This window comes from Chelonia mydas, chromosome 9, assembly GCF_015237465.2.
Source record: "Chelonia mydas isolate rCheMyd1 chromosome 9, rCheMyd1.pri.v2, whole genome shotgun sequence".
Lineage (NCBI taxonomy): Eukaryota > Metazoa > Chordata > Testudines > Cheloniidae > Chelonia > Chelonia mydas.
Genome location: NC_057855.1, coordinates 100,785,367 through 100,802,278, shown reverse-complemented (window position 1 = coordinate 100,802,278; position 16,912 = coordinate 100,785,367). Strand labels below are relative to the sequence as shown.

At 57.3% G+C, this 16,912-nt stretch overlaps 1 protein-coding gene across 1 annotated transcript; it reads left to right on the top strand.

Moving 5' to 3' along the window:
• Positions 1 to 529: 529 nt before the first annotated feature.
• C9HXorf65 (chromosome 9 CXorf65 homolog) lies at positions 530 to 5,001 on the top strand. Its single transcript, XM_043523062.1, has 6 exons — positions 530 to 554; positions 964 to 1,176; positions 2,298 to 2,432; positions 2,824 to 2,892; positions 4,131 to 4,252; positions 4,860 to 5,001. The coding sequence occupies exons 1-6, from the start codon at positions 530 to 532 to the stop codon at positions 4,983 to 4,985; spliced, it is 690 nt and encodes a 229-aa protein (XP_043378997.1). The 3' UTR covers positions 4,986 to 5,001.
• The last annotated feature ends 11,911 nt before the right edge of the window (positions 5,002 to 16,912 follow it).

The window sequence follows — 16,912 nt, the reverse complement described above, 5'->3', positions numbered from 1 at the left end:
AGTGAGATAAAACCATACACACACTCTTCTTGGAAGCGTGCAATGATACCTGACTATGGGGCAGTCACAGAACACTCCCACAGCAGCTCCTGAAAAGAGAGAGAGCCAAAGCAGGCGGCTCTGTAGGCAGAGGCTCAACTCCATCCACCTGGCTCTAGGCTGGCTCGCTGCAAACTGACACATAGAGTGCGGGCTTCCCTGCAGAGCCCCAGGCTGCCAACAGGCCCAGGAACACCCTGCACGTGCTCTCAGAGTGCTAGCTTGCGATTCTAACCCTGTCCTCAATACACCACACTGCCAAGGTGATGGCCCACGGCTGTGCTCAAAGGCCTTGTCTCCTCTTGCCAGAGTCCCATCTGCCAGCATCCCCAGCCCAGGCCATCAAGCTGCCCCCCGCCCCTGCCCCGACCCGGGCAGCCAGGCCTTTCTCTCTGTGTCTGACTTCACAATAGCCCTGCTGCAAGTCATGTGAGGGGGTTGTGCCCTGCAGCCCACCTCTGGCATCATGCAGCTTGGCCTAGGCACTGCGATGTTCATCTGTGTCAAACACGCAGGTGAGGCCCCTGGGTGGGAGAAGGTACTGTATGTGCGGCAGCCTTCACTGGGAGGGTGGGTTGGGGTGAGATAAGGTGAGGGGGCAAGACTCCAGTTAGCTCTGCAGAGGGGTGGGCCCGAGTTCTCCCCTGGGGTTCTCTCTTGAGTTTCCATAGCCCCTAAGCATCCACTCAGCCTTGCAAGCCTGGTCTGCAGGGGCACAGCAGGGCACTGTGGGACAGCTCCCAGGTGCCAGCTCACCCAGAGGGCAGATACAGAGCTGCTGGGTGGGCCGGCACGGGCACCCCGTGGGCGCTAGGGCATTCCCCATGCTCAGCCTGAGGCCACAGGGGGTTTGGCTGGTGAGCCCGACACTGCTGGGCACTGGGAGCCATCCTCTCGCCCCAGCACGTGCGGAAGCCTAGCGAGGCGGAGGCGGCAGCCTGCAGATAGCTCCCACCTGCTGCATCATTTCCCCCAGCGCAGAGCCCCGAGGCCGCCCCAGGCCCGGCTGTGTGCCCAGCCCTGGGTCAGGCACTGCCTTGTCCCTTCCAGATAACCAGCAGTTTCTGGCTAATACTGGCTGCTCTGTCCTCCTGCTGCTGCACTACCTGAGGAGTAAGGTGGGGCTCCAGAGAACAGGTGAGCACCCCGACCTGCCAGGCTTGCGCTGGGATCCCGCCAGAAACCGAGAGTGGGCTGGCAGCAAGTACAGGTCCGCAGACCCAATCTAGCGAGCCCGAGCGCATGGCTCTGGGTCCATGGCACATGCTGGGGAGACAGGACAAGAGGGCGTGAACTGGCGCTGGGTGTTGGCAGCGCATAGGAGCAGCATCTACCTGCAGTAGGTGGCCCATGAGGGAGCCCCACAGGAGCCACCGGGGAGAGCTCTGTGCAAGATCCAGGTGGCTGGGGGCTGCCGACACGGGTGATGGTGAGCACGTCATGTCAGATGCCAGGGCTGGGCGCTATGCTGGGCAGGACACATGCGGTGGAGCATGGGGAAGCCATGTAGCAGAGGCACTCAAGACACTCTGGGGAAGAGGAAACGTAATACCCTGTCGACCACAGGAGAGTCCAATGGATCCAGAGGGCTATGGGTGGGGAGGGGGTCAGCCAGCAGCCCACGCAATGCCCTCCCAAGGTGACACCATCCACACATCTGACCGGCCACGCAGGAGGGTGCTGCACTCCAAGCCTGGGTGGCACAGAGCTATAGCCAGGGGCACGAGGCACAAAGCCACCGAGGAGGCGGTTTTGATGAGGGGCTTACAAGTGCCATGGGCACTGTGCAGAGGCTTGCTCAGTGGGGGCAGGCCTGGTGGGGCAAAGGAAACAGGACTGATTGCAGGGGGCGGGCGAGAGCAGCAGAGATGTGAGGCCAGGGCTGCAGGTGAGGCAGGCAGGCTGGTGGTGCGGGAGACAGCAGCATGGCTGGACAACAGCTGGGAGTGGGAGGCCGTGGACCATTCTGCAGCATGCAGCGGAGGGGGAGTCCGGCGGGTGAAGTGCCCCAGTGGGCTGCAGGGCAGCCAGGATTCCCAGCCCAGTAACCCATCTCCACAGCGTGGTGGGCGCGGGAGCAGGACTAGCAGAGGACTTGGCCCTGCCCAGCCTCACAGGACTGTTTGAAAGGCAAGTGCCTCAGCGAGCTCGGCAGCAGGTAGGTCCCGGAGTCAGCGTCGTGGGCTGTGCCATAGAGCAGGATGGGGGGAGCAGAGCGGGGGGCGCAATTCATTCCCAGGGCTTGCGGTGTCTTCCAGAAGCCATCGACCTATGCGACGAACTGGGCACCCTCAAGCTGCTCTTCCTGGTCAAGCTTCCCAGCGACAGCGCCAGCAAGTTCCTCTCACCCCGAGGAACCTATTATGTGTGCCGGGTGGAGCGCGGAGCCCCAGGTGCCTTCCCGGGGGCACCCTGCAGCCCCCAGCAGCACAGCCCTTCCCCACTGAAGCCCTAGCCCCACAGCTGGCCAGGGCAGCGGGGGGAGACAATTCTCTCTTTAAAAGCATCTCTGTGCAAAGCTCTGTGCAAAGGCTCTGCTGGGGGAGCTCCTTGTGCCATCTGGCCGACCCCCAAGGGCCCAGAGCAGCAATCCAATGCCCATGGCCAGAGGTACCAGCACTGAGCAGATCTCACCCCACCCCCATCGGCCCAGGACTCCCTGCCCGGCCAGCCCAGCCCAGCGCCTGGCTCTGCTGCTGCCCTGAGGAGTGAGGGGAGCAGGCAACACCAGCCCCATGGCACTTTCTCCACCCGTGACGTGACGCTGAGGATTCCTTCTTGCAGGGACCAAACAGGAAAACGCCTATCGCGCCTTCACCCCCATCCTCAAGGATCCCGAGCCAGAGCTTCTGGGTAGGTGGCCGCTGCTCCCCGCCCCATGCTCAGGGTGGCACAAAGAGGCCACGGCAAGGGAGATGCAGAAAGGACTTGGCTGCACACCACCCCGGCAGTTGTGGGGCGTGGCAGGACGCAGCCTGGGAGGTGCAGAGCAGGAACAGAGGGAGGTGCAGCACGGGGGCATTATTGGTGGGGATGGGGCCTCTTCCTCAGATGCACTACGTAGTGGCCACGGCTGGAACAGGGCTCTCAAAGCCCAGCTTTCAGGGAAGGAGCTGCAGTCGCTAAAGGGTCTGGGCAGCGTGCAGGGCTCCCCACAGCAGGCAGCTACTGAGGTAAGTTACTGATGTCACAGCGATGGGACCCTGTGCCTGGCCCCTGGTGCCCATTCAGGGCTTTGTCCAGTCCCGGTATAAACGGCCCCTGGCTGGGGCTCCCCCTTTGCCTTGGCAGTTGCCCCTGCAGGTCTCCACCGGGAAGCGTCTCCGGATTTCAAGCCTCTACTTTCCTCGACAGCTTTGTGCCATTGCTTGGCTGCTCCCTGAGCCATGCTGGGTCCCGCTGGCATTGCTATCATGGGCCGTAACGCCGGGGGCTGGGTAACGCACTGGGCCGAGCTGCCCCAGCCACGCTCCCTGCCATAGGCCAGCTCAGATGGGGCATGTTCATTCACGTTCAGCCAACAAGGAACAAGCCACACAGAGCACAGCTGACCTGGGCCTGGCCCAGGCCCTGCTCTAGCTCCAGGGGGCAGGCCCTTGGCTCTACACCAAGGTCTTGGCGCAGGGTCCATGGGCTGGTTCTGGCAGACTCGTCCCACAAGCTGCATTAGCTGAGCCCACTGCCAGGGGGTCCGAGCCAGCTGGATTTGCTGCCAAGATAAAAAGAGTCATCAAGAAACCCAGCACCAGCAGGCCTGCGCCCTCCCTGCCACGTGCCCAGGGCTCACAACCCCTCTCCCAGGGCTCCCTCACGGCCATGCCTGCTCCCTGCCTGCCTGCCTGCCTGGGAGGCGGGAACATTTCCGGAGCCCACACACAGAGCCACGCTAGGGGGACGCGGGGAGGCTCATAGGGCCACTGGTGGGCAGGGAGCATGGCTCGGCCCCTAGCCAGTGCCAGCGCTGCAGGGGCCCGGGGAGGAAGGGGGCTCACCTTGGAGATGGCATGGAGCAAACCTGGTCAGAGAGGCTAGGTCTCCCTGCAGCCAGGCAGATGCCATTCCTTTGAGCCCCGCCTATCCCCTCTCCGCAGATGCCTTGCGCACTCAGTGCGAGTTTCTGGAAAAGAGCCGCCTCAAGCTGCTGAAGGCCCAGGATGGGAAGAAGATCCAGACCATGGAGTCGCTGATTTCCATTGTGCCCTCCCAGATCTCAGTGAGCGCCATGCCCCCGGCCTCCTCTGCTCTGCTGGCTGTCCACGCCCTGGTTCCGGCAGAGGGGACTCGGCCTTCTCTGCTCCTGTCTCTGGGGAAGTGCAAGGAGGGGGCGGGGGTGAGGTGGCTCAGGGAGCTCCAGAAAGGAGGGAGTGTCCAGAAGCTCAGAGACTCCCAGAGTCAGGGTGGGGAATGAAAGCCAGGGACACTAGAGTCCCTTCTCCCCTCCCAGGCTCCCACCCAGAATGCCCCTAGCCCAATAGCAGCACCTCAAGCCTGCCCAGGGGGTCCACAGCTCAGTCAGGGGCAGTTCAATCACCCCATAAACCCTGGAAGCTGCTCTGGAGAGGTCAGTCACACAGAGGTTGGACCAGCATCCTCTTCTGCTGCAGACCCTCCACCCACGTGCTCCAGGAGGGGTTCAGCTCCCATCTAGCATCTCTCCCATTCTCCAGGCTGCAGAATGTCCTGCATCTTGCACAGCAGCCAGGGCCTGCAGCCTGGAGGGAGTGGGAGGGGGAATCAGAGAGCGAGCGGCAGCCCCAGCATTGCAGACAACACTGCTTCCAAATTCCCTCCCCATAACCCCATCTGCCTCCTCTGTCCAGGGAAAGCTCATGGGGAGGCCTGGTCCAGGGGCAGCTGGAGCTGCCGACGAGGAGGGTGCCCAGCGAAAAGCAGGAGCATCCCCCAAAATCAAACCAGAGGCCAGCAAGAAGGAGAAACATCGCTGAGGCTGAAATAAAAGCGTTGGTGTCACTTTCCTTGCAGAGGCTCTGGGTTTCACTGAGATTCAGAGAGGCCCGGGAAATCCTGCTCAGTCCTGCCCGGCCGACCTGTCCCAGGCCCTGGGAATCCAGCCTGCCACGGTCCTGCCTGGGGAATCCAGGCCGGCCCATCCGGCTCGGCTGACCGCATCCTTGAGCAGAGGCCAAGCTAGCCACTTGCAAAAAGCTGCACCCTCCCAGCACATGCAGGGAGGCCTCCAGGCAGCTCCACGCTGTGCTCTGGGTCCGAGGAGCCGCCGGCTGCACACCCACGGCCGAGGGAGAGGGAGCAGCATTTCGCCACTATCTTCTGTCTGGCCCATTTCACATTTTGAGACAATCCCTTATTTTTAAGGCTGATGTCACCAGGGAGCTTCCTGATTGGTGGTTCTTATGCCATTGCACAGGCCAGAGGGGCCACCAGGCAGCGGCTCAGCACCTCCAAAGGAAGCAGCCAGAAGCAGCGCAGCCTGGGGAGGGAGTCACTGGGCCGGAAGGCCCGGTCCATATCATCTCTCAGACTTTCAGGCCAGAAGGGACCAGCGCGATCATTTAGTCTGACCTCCTGCACATGGCAGGCCACAGACCTCCCCCACCCACTCCTGTAATAGACCCCTAACCTTTGGCTGAGTTACTGACATCCTCAGATCTTGTTTAACAAGTTAAAAGTTACAGAGACTCCACCACTTACACTAGTTCAAACCAGCACGAGGCCCGTGCCCCACGCCGGAGTGGAAAGTGCAACACCACCCTCCCGTGGGCCCCCCCGCCCCCGAGTCTCGGGGGGGAAATGGTGATCAGTTAAACCTTGGGCACATGGGTGAGACCCAGCAGCCAGACACCTGGGAACAAATTCTCTGTCGTAACTCAGAGCCCTCCCCATCTAGTGTCCTCTGGCTATTAGAAATACTTGATAGCAGTCACAGCTGGCCCTGTGCATCTCCTTCACTGCACACGGGATCCCACAGAGCTATGCAAAGGGGCTTCCTCACCCTCACTGACGGACAGCCACCTCTGGGGCAGAAGGGAACAGTCGCACAGCAGGGCACAGCGATATCACCCCACCGCCAGCTGAAAATGCAGGGACTATCTCCAATCATCACCATTAAATCTTTGCCTACGAGGGGCTGACGGTCTGGCACCGTGTCTGCCTGAGGAAGCATTGAGAGGGGCTGTTCCTTGCCAGCCAGGAGCAGCCAGTCCACAGAATGGAGTAACTGATGCTAGTGGCTGAATACCTGGGACTCCTACCTTCGCCGGGAGCCTGGCCCTGGACCCAGCACTCCCGGGGTTTCTAGCAATACCTCTGCAGGGTTTCCCTGGGATGGCTAACATGGGGAAGCTGGGACTTGCAGGCAGGAAACAGGAATCTTGGATGAGCTCCCCTCCCTTCTCCCACCACGAAACTAGGCAGGCCGGCAGCCAAATGCTCCCCAGCAGGGAGGTCCAGCCCCCAACCACTGCCTTTCTGTCTAGCGCCGAATGCCAGGCCATCTCACGGCCAGGCTGCTGGAAGGCAAGCCTGGCGTCGCCCATCGCCCAACAGGCAGGCACATCTGCTGAAGGCACCACCTCTCAGTTTACTGCAGGGAGTCCTTATCACTGACAGAGCCGCAGGGCCCATATCAATCAGGGGGCGCTGAGAAAAGGGAAGGTGCAAAAACGAGGCAGAGTCAGTGCCAGAGGTGCATCAGGCAGTGGGATTCCCCCCAAGACCTGCCGTAGCCCAGAGGGTGCCCCTACCCCTCCTCTCTTCCCCCCAAAAAAGCCTTCAGGTCCCCCAGCCCAGGAAACATGAACAAGGGAAGGCAGGTAAGTGCATGGAGGGGTCTGGCAAGCAGAGTTCTGCTCCCACTTCCCAGAGATGGAACCAGAGCCCAGGGCCATCAGAACCCTGCTTGTAAAGGTCACTGTCTCTCTGCCCCCTGCCTTCCCCCATTCCTACCCTGTGGCTTCTCACACTTCCCCCAGGGCCCCCACCTCCCACCCCAGGCTGGAGTACCTGGCCCAGGCATCACAGGTGGAGGAGCGTCCTCAATGGCCACGGGAGAAATACAAGAAGGGGGCACAGATAGATTAGCAGTGGCCACTGCCCCAGGAGGGAGGAACCAGGAGCAGGCAAGAGCCAGGGGCACTAGGGGATCAGCAAGTTAGACATGAGCCTGCCATGGGATACTGCTGCAAAAAAGGTCCACACAACCCTCCCCATCACACAGGGAGGGGGCAGTGCTCTAGGCAGCTGGTGCAACCACATGTGGTGCAATGGATCTGCAAAGCAGGGGGCCACAACTCCCATCCGCCCCATCCCCACTGCCCGGCAAGGGGAAAGGGCCTTACCCAGGAGGTGCCAGGCTGTTTGGGAGTGGGAACTGTTGGCAGCAGGGAGCTGGAGAGAAGCTGCAAGTCAAACAGGCTGAGATTTCCAGGAGCAGGTTTGTGTGGGACTCATGGGGGAGCAGGGAGCCAGTGCAGAGGGGACCCAATGAGAGACACTAATGGAGCCTGGCTTGGGAGCTGACAAATGCAAATTTGCTTGAATAGAGGCTGGACTGGGGAGGGCATCCCAGGCACGAGCCCTGAAGAGCACGGGACTGCCCCAGGGCCCCTCACTAAGCCCCTGTGCCTAGGGGATCTGCAGCCTTTCCCCTTTCCTGCCAGCCCTAGCAAAAACCTTTCCCTTAGCGATATGTCTGAGGGCTACTGGAACCCACCAGGCACCAAGCACCGACACTGCTTCCCTCTGAGAACAGTCCCCAGACATGCTACTGGCTAGGCAGGCCACTTGTCCAGCATTAAACTGGACTGTCCTCTTTGAGAGTTTTGTCCCCCGTCCAGCACTGGGACAAACAAACATGGTTTTGTCTGGTATCAGACAGGGTTAGAGCGCTACTCCCACCGCGACGGGCCGGGGGGTCAGAGCGCTACTCCCACCGCGACGGGCCGGGGGGTCAGAGCGCTACTCCCACCGCGACGGACTGCGGGGTGACAGGCCAGGGGTCAGAGCGCTACTCCCACCGTGACGGGCCGGGGGTCACAGTGCTACTCCCACCGCGATGGACCGCGCGGTCACAGCGCTACTCCCACCGCGACGGGTCAGAGCGCTACTCCCAGCGCGTCGGGCCGGGGGGTCAGAGCGCTACTCCCACCGCGACGGGCCGGGCGGTCAGAGCGCTACTCCCACCGCGACGGGCTGGGCGGTCAGAGCGCTACTCCCACCGCGACGGGTCAGAGCGCTACTCCCACCGCGACGGGCCGGGGGGTCAGAGCGCTACTCCCACCGCGACGGGCCTGGGGGGGTCGGAGCGCTACTCCCACCGCGACGGGCCTGGGGGGGTCGGAGCGCTACTCCCACTGCGACGGGCCGGGGGGTCAGAGCGCTACTCCCACCGCGACGGGCCGGGGAGTCAGAGCGCTACTCCCACCGCGACGGGCCTGGGGGGGTCGGAGCGCTACTCCCACCGCGACGGGCCGGGGGGTCAGAGCGCTACTCCCACCGCGACGGGCCTGGGGGGGTCGGAGCGCTACTCCCACCGCGACGGGCCGGGGGGTCAGAGCGCTACTCCCACCGCGACGGGCCGGGGGGTCAGAGCGCTACTCCCACCGCGACGGGCCGGGCGATCAGAGCGCTACTCCCACCGCGACGGGCCGGGCGGTCAGAGCGCTACTCCCACCGCGACGGGCTCTCAGGAAGCTAGGGCACCTTCCCCATGGACAAGACTTTAGAAGAGGGGCTGGCCTGAGAAGGGCCAGTGGGGTTGGCTGAACGGAGGGGGAGTATGTCCGTGTAGGGCTTTGATTAGCTGTTGCTATTCAACTGTCATAAGGTGCATTTATCTGAGACCAGTCAGATGTTTCATAAGAACGGCCATACTGGGTCAGACAAAAGGACCATCCAACCCAGTATCCTGTCTGCCGACAGTGGCTGATGCCAGGTGCCCCAGAGGGAGTGAACCTAACAGGTGATGATCTAGTGATCTCTCTCTTGCCATCCATCTCCACCCTCTGACAAACAGAGGCTAGGGACACCATTCCTTACCCATCCTGGCTAATAGCTAGTAATGGACTTAACTGGATAAATTCATGGAGGTTCTCTTTTAAACCCTGTTATAGTCCTAGCCTTCACAACCTCCTCAGGCAAGGAGTTCCACCAGTTGACTGTGCGCTGCATGAAGAAGAACTTCCTTTTATTTGTTTTAAACCTGCTACCCATTAATTTCATTTGGTGGCCCCGAGTTCTTATATTATGGGAACAAGTAAATAACTTTTCCTTTTTCACTTTCTCCACACCACTCATGATTTTATAGCCCTCTATCATATCCCCCCTTAACCTCCTCTTTTCCAAGCTGAAAAGTCCTAGCCTCTTTAATCTCTCATCATATGGGACCCGTTCCAAACCCCTCATCATTTTAGTTGCCCTTCTCTGAACCTTTTCCAATGCCAGTCTATCTTTTTTGAGATGAGGGGACCACATCTGTATGCAGTATTCAAGATGTGGGTGTATCGTGGATTTATATAAGGGCAATAGATATTCTCCGTCTTACTCTCTATCCCTTTTTTAATGATTCCCAACATCCCGTTTTCTTCTTTGACTGCTGCTGCACACTGCGTGGACGTCTTCAGAGAACTATCCACGATGACGCCAAGATCTTTCTCCTGATTAGCTGTAGCTAAATTAGCCCCCCATCATATTGTATGTATAATTGGGGTTATTTTTACCAATGTGCATTACTTTACATTTATCCACATTAAATTTCATTTGCCATTTTGTTGCCCAAGCACTTAGTTTTGTGAGATCTTTCTGAAGTTCTTCACAGTCTGCTTTGGTCTTAACCATCTTGAGCAGTTTAGTATCATCTGCAAACTTTGCCACCTCGCTGTTTACCCCTTTCTCCAGATCATTTATGAATAAGCTGAATAGGATTGGTCTAGGACTGACCCTTGGGGAACCCCACTGGTTTCCCCTCTCCACTCTGAAAATTTACCATTTATTCCTACTCCGGGAGCCTCCTTCCTGCTGCAGAAAAGAGCACAGCAGCAGGAGGCAAGTACCCTGGTTACATCAACCCAAGCCAGCAAAGCTCTTCCTGGCTGGGATCCAGCCCTACTTGGAGCACCCCACTCAGCCACCTGCTGAGACACCCTCAGTCTCTCCGAAAGCTCCGTTTCCACAGTGCAATTTCCTTCCCGACACCCAGGCTTAGAGCCATTATGTGCTGCTAGCAGGGACCTACGAGAACGGGAACAGAGCCATGTGTCGGCAGCCGGCACTCTGCGCTCTAAGTCACCCTGCCTCCAAGTCAGCTCGAGGTGACCCACGGCCTCTCCCCCATGACAGGCTCCGAGAGCCAGATTGCTCGCTTCCAGTCCCATAAAACCCCAACCAGGCAAGCCTCTTTCCCAACCAACTAGCCCCCTGAACGTCTTCCCTGGCTCCAAGAACCAGGCAAGTCCCCCCCACTGCTCAGTTCTAGGAAGACGGCTCACTCTGCCCCCTGAGGTACTGTCCCCCGCCCCCAGCCTTGGGCAGAAACAGGCCAGGGATGGAGAATAACCTTCCAAAGGCCTGGCAAAGTTAATGGGGAATCTACCCATGCTGTGAACATCAGAGACATAGAGGCCAAGACCAGCAAGAGGCACTGTGCCATTGAGCCTGAACACCCCTCTCCCCCCGGCCCCACCACACCCCATACAGCCTGAACACCCCCACTCGCCCCATATGGCCTGAACACTGCCCCGCTATAAATATCCTAGTGGTACAGCATACCGGACTGTACCACTGCACACGGGTATGTCTGCACTGCAGCTGGACACCTGTAACTGGCCTATGCCAGCTGGCTCAGCCTGCAGGGCTGGTTCATTGCTGTGTAGACGTCTGGGCTTGGGCTGGGGCCCAGGCTCCAGGATCCTGGAAGGTGGGAGGGTCCCAGAGCTCAGGTTCCAGCCCAAGCCCAGAAGTCTACACAGCAATGAAGCAGCCCTCCCTGCAGGCCAAGCCCAATTCAGCACCTGCTGGAGGGTTTTCTGTGCTATGCAATGTGACAGGGTGGCCCACCCACCACCAGAATAGTGCCTCCTCCTGGTCACTGTAGGCAAAAGCTTGTAGGGGCAACACCCCTTCCCACAGTTGCACGCCGTCTTCTGTCTCTCTCTGGGGCTGCAGCCCCTTTCTTGTTCCATGAGCTGCTGCTTCTTCTTTGTGACCTGACCCTCCAACTGGGTCACTCCATGCATTTCCCCTTCTGGGTATCAAAGTCTTCCCTCAAAAGCAGTCCTAGGCAGCCTTACCAGTCAGTGCCTCGTGGTGCCACTCCCTCAGTGGCTGGTAGGGGAGCCCAGGCCCCCCTCTACTCCACGTTCTGCTCAGGGACCCTCTGGCCAGCATCCAAGGTCTGTTCCCTTCTACACCTCACGGTCTTGCCCTAAGCCCTTCCCTACCTTCCTGGCTTCCTCTCTGCTCTTGATTTGCCAGCCCAGATCACTCCCAGGGAGTGACTACAGACTTTCCCAGCAGCCCCTTCTGCTAGCAACTTCCCATCTTTATAAATCCAGCCTAGCTGTTCCTAAACCAGCCAGGCTCCCTCCCTCCGACAGGGGAGTGTTCACTCACCTGCCTCGCAGTCGGCCTGTTTGGTTAATTGGCCCCCTTCTGAGCCTACATCAACCCTTTCCAGGCATTGCTTGTAGACATACCCAAGGTGTCCAGGAGAGCACAGAGACCAAGCCTAGTGCAGCAGCCAAGTCTGCCAAGGACTCTGCTGCCTCTGAGGCAGCTCAGCACCAGGAGGCAAGAGAGGTGCTGTCTGTCGGTGTTAGCCCTAGCGGCTCCTTTAGGTAAGTGTGTGAACATGCAGGAGGTCAGACTCGGGCAGTGGTTCTGAGGGGCACACGCACCTCTGGAGGTATGCAGAGCTCTGCCAGGGGGACATCAGCTCACCTAGCTATTTGCCTACTTGTACAAGAGGTGACATAAAAAGCACTAGGGAAGTCATACAAACTAACATTTCATACAGGCAATGACTTGTTTGTACTGCTCTATGCTATACACTGAAATGTAAGCACAAGATTTATATCCCAGTTGATGTATTCTATAATTATAGGGTAAAAGTGAGAAAGTAGCAATCTCTCAGTAATACTGTGCTGTGACACTTTTGTATTCTTAGGTCTGATTTTGTACGCAGGTAGTTTTTGAGTGAGGTGAAACTTGGGGGTACGCAAGACAGATCTGACTCCTGAAGGGGGCACAGCAGCCTGGGAAGGTTGAGAGCCACTGGACTAGATGATCACAATGGTCCCTTCTGACCTTACAGTCGGAGTCTAAAGATGCTCCTTCAGTCACTGTAGGTGCCCTGTCCTAGCCCAACTCCTCCGGATACCGTGCAAGGTAACTGGGGCCTAGCCGGTGAGGCGAGCTAGTCCCCGACGGTGCCGCTCACCCAGCACGTCTCACCTTTTCGCATGAGTGTGGAACAAGGGAAAGCACTGATGACATCCCTGATTTAAAGGACTCACTTCTCCTCCTGTCCCCATCAGACCTTCCACCATAGACACCCCTGACCCCCAGAACAAGTGTCAAGAAAACCATAGCTTCTTTTGGCTGCAGGGAGAATAAAATAAAAACCAAGCACCAATTGCAGCTGATCTGCTGACTCAGCTTCCTGTTGTCAGCCCAACAGTTGCCGGGAGCCAAGGCTAGAGACAGGAGGAAGTCAGCTGTTCCTCACCCCAGCAGGAGCCATCTCTGCAAAACCACTAGCAGCGGTGCTGTGCTTTCAGTGTTAGCCGGGTTTCAGACTGACTGGCCGTGGGGGAGCTGCAGTGGAGTCTCAGGACTGGAGGCTCCCTGGCACTCCGTAATGGTGACAATGCACGTCCTCAGTGACAGCCCTGTCGGGAATGGAGCAGGGGTACTGAGGAGCTCACGGATGCCTTAGAGCCAGCCTCAGCTCCCAGGAGACAAGGTAAGGAATGAAGAAGGAGCACAGGGAGCAGGAGAGCACAGCTAGTCCAGACCTGGACCTGGGGCTGTAAGGCTGGCATCGAACTGAGAGCGTTCCACGCGTGCTTTGCACTCAGGTACGTGGCCCAGCAAGGGGACGTACTGTGGAGAATCAGGCCCGCTGCACTGGAACAGGTGAGCTCCCAGCTGCTCCAGTCAACAGAGATCGCGGTCTCTTCTTCTAATAGGCTGGAAGGAGGAAGAGGATCGGCTGTTATTAACTGGACAAGAACCAGCTGATCAGTAGCCAAGATGCGGCTCAGGTGGTCTAGTTCACCCCCAGCTCTCAGCCAGCGGGAGGAGAGCGAGCGGGAAGCACTTGGGCTGTGGCTGCAGGCCAACGGCCACCCAGCCTGGTAGCCTGCTGGTAGCAAAGGGCCCCGAGGGCAGGAGCACAACAGCTGTCCAGGAATGTCACGCTGCACTCACAGAATGAGGGTCCAGGAGCAACTCTCCGCATAACCCAATGACGCTGGGACTGCCCTGGCCCCACAACGCTATGCCCAGATCTGATCCTGAATAGCACTGCCAGGCAGCACAGCACTGGCCACTGTTATGAGCGGTTGGAGATATCCCTGGTCCTAGAGTGACTGTGTGAGAAACAGGGCTAAATGGTCCAGTCACACTACAAGCACAAAGAGAGCTGTAGTGATAGATGGTCCTGCCCTGAGAGTGGCTGGTCTTAAACCTGGCATGGGCAGGATTCACGTGTGTCTGTTCCCGTCACGCTCCCGGGATATTCAGGCCAGCTTGGATGGCATAGCACTGAGCGAAACACACCTGAACCGCATGTCACGGACAGAGCCGTCCGCCCAAAAGCAACTACTGCCTCCTGCCAGAGTCCCCATCCTGCTCTCCACCTGCACAGGGATCCGTGTGCTCTGTGAATGACACCAGCTGCCTGGGAATGAGTTCCTGCTGCTGTGACGGGACAAATTCCAGCACAGGGGGCAGGTGGCAAAACACGGACATTGATGGTAACAATCCTGTGTTCATTTCAAAGAGAAGCGAGGAGTTCTTGTGGCACCTTAGAGACTAACAAATTATTTGGTCATAAGCTTTCATGGGCTAGAACCCACTTCATCAGGTGTATAAAGTAAAAGATACAGGAGCAGGTATAAACACATGAATTCATAGAATATCAGGGTTGGAAGGGACCTCAGGAGGTCATCTAGTCCAAGCCCCTGCTCAAAGCAGGACCAATCCCCAACTAAATCATCCCAGCCAGGGCTTTGTCAAGCCTGACCTTAAAAACTTCTAAGGAAGGAGATTCCACCACCTCCCTAGGTAACACATTCCAGTGCTTCACCACCCTCCTAGTGAAAAAGTTTTTCCTAATATCCAACCTAAACCTCCCCCACTGCAACTTGACACCATTACTCCTCATTCTGTCAATTGATGTATCTCGGTAGACTGACCTAACTCTTGGTAAAGCAACCCACATCCTTTCATGTATTTATACCTGCTCCTGTATCTTTTACTTCATACACCTGATGAAGGGGGTTCTAGCCCACGAAAGCTTATGCCCAAATCATTTGTTGGTCTCTAAGGTGCCACAAGAACTCCTTGCCTTTTTTTTTTTTTTTTTTGCTGATACAGACTGAAATGTTTCAGGGTAGCCATGTTAAAGAGACAAAGAGTCCTGTGGCACCTTATAGACTAACAGACATATTGGAGCATAAGCTTTTGTGGGTGAATACCCACTTTGTCAGATGTATTCACCCATGAAAGCTTATGCTCCAATAGCTCAGTGGTTTGAGCATTGGCCTGCCAAACCCAGGGTTGTGAGTTCAATCCTTGAGGAGACCACTTAGGGGTCTGGGGCAAAAATTGGGGATTGGTCCTGCTTTGAGCAGGGGGTTGGACTAGATGACCTCCTGAGGTCCCTTCCAACCCTAACCTTCTATGATTCTATGATTCTATGAAGTCTGTTAGCCTATAAGGTGCCACAGGACTCTTTGCCACTTTTACAGATCTAGACTAACACGGCTACTCCTCTGATACATTTCAAAGAGAGTGCACCATAGGCTCGCTGAGTAAAACATATACTTAACGCACACCAAGCACATGGCAACTAGTATAAAATAATGTACATAGTGGTTGAATACTATGAATAACATTTAAACAAAGGCTGTTCCACAGTAAATCTACTGCATTTCTTCCCACAGGCGTTTCCCCTTTCGTTTCTGTTATAAGCATTCAAATATAAGGGTTCCACACCCCCTTTTCTGTACTTTAGCACACTCCTCTAGCACATTCCCCTTGAAGCTTTCCCAGAGACCATGTTGTGTCCCTTCCTTTGGGCCTTCCTCACACATTGTGTCCTGCATTAGGGCCATGACCAAGTTGAGAGGTATTGCTGTGATTGCTACACAGCTGTCTCCTTCCACCACACAGCTAACTGCATTTCAGTGCTTGGGGAAGATCTCTGGATATAAAAAAATCAATAATAAATATCTCTTCTATATAGGGCTTAAATTTTCAGAATCCTTGACAACATTAACTAATGAGTCCTCAGTCTGTTGTGGAAGGGAGAGAAGGAAATATTATTATCACCAATTTACAGAGGAGAAACACAGTTTGTATATTTACTGATGCCCTCCAAACTCCTCTGACAGGTCCTAGACCTAGAGGAACACCTCATGCCTGACATCAGGAGTGTACCATCTGAACTCGCCAGACCTCACACGTTCACTCACACACACACCCCATTGGATCCAAGCTCAAAGCAAGGCCATTTTTTCTTAGTTGTTTCTTCTTAAATGCCACAGACAAGGTGTGCTTAGTAATACATCTTATTACTATTGACTAGTGTAAGGACTTGAGAAGACACCCGCTATATGAAGGAACGAACCTACTAGCCAGAGGCAGAAACGGAAAGAGGAGGCTAGGGTCTCCACTGGGGAGGGATGGCACAAGATCCAGCTGAGAAGCCTAGCTCCTTGCCACCAGCTGCGGGGGGAAGGGCAGAAGCTACTGGTCTTTCTACCGGAGTACTTGGCAGCACCATCTTTTAGATCAGCCTCTGCTAGTACAGTGTTTCTCATTGTGGGGGTTGGGCCCACAGTTCATGGAGGCACAGAGCAGAGAAGATCCATACTGGATGGACAGCTATACAAATCCAGCTACACCCTCCCTCCTACATTGCAAACCTGCTGCCACATCTGCAAGTAACTCCAGGGAAGCCACTCACCTTCCCCCGAGTATGGCCACTAATGCAGCGGGCTGTAACCACAGCCCACATGGACAGCCTGCCAGCCCAGCCAACAGCCTGCCAGCCCAAGCTTCTCTCCTTTGCTCCCGCAGCTCTCAGCTCAGCCTTCGTGGGGTGGGAGCAGGGGGAGGGAATGAGAAATGAAATGCCCAACAGAAGGGTCAAGATGGGGGTGAGCAGAGTCTGCAAGAAAGACAAAACAAGGAGAATAAAACTGACTGCCTGAAGGGAGAGAAACCAGAGAGAAAAGGGAAGAAGGAGCCAAGCCAGGAGAGGCCATGTCAGCTGTTTCTTGCATGGCACCAGGAGCTGGGAGCAACACCCAGCCCTTCCCTGGGGCACCACCAAAGCCAGTCTGGAAGTTGCTGGGCTGGCAAGTGGCCAGTCGATGCGCGGCTCCTGCCCTGTGTGTCTGCCTTATGGGAACAAGAGCTGGCTTTCTTTCTGTCCACCCTGGGGGCACCAGGCTGCAGCCCCCACCCCTGCTCACCTCCCTCCGAGCCCCCAGGCCCCTGGAGGGGGTGGGAGCAGGGGGCTCACGGCTGCTCCAGCTTCTCCACCCGCCCAGTTCCAGGGCCCGCCTTCCTCTGCAAAGTGCGGACTGGCTCCTGGCAGCAGACCCGGCGCCGGCAGCGCACAGCAGCCGCCAGAGCACACCCCGCCCGCGGGCTCAGGCCGCCGCTC

Coding starts and splice junctions, on each gene's coding strand:
- C9HXorf65 (XM_043523062.1), top strand. CDS start 530: ATGTTCATCTGTGTCAAACACGCAG. Junction 2,893..4,130: donor TCCCGAGCCAGAGCTTCTGG/GTAGGTGGCCGC, acceptor CCCTCTCCGCAG/ATGCCTTGCGCACTCAGTGC. Junction 4,253..4,859: donor TTGTGCCCTCCCAGATCTCA/GTGAGCGCCATG, acceptor TCCTCTGTCCAG/GGAAAGCTCATGGGGAGGCC.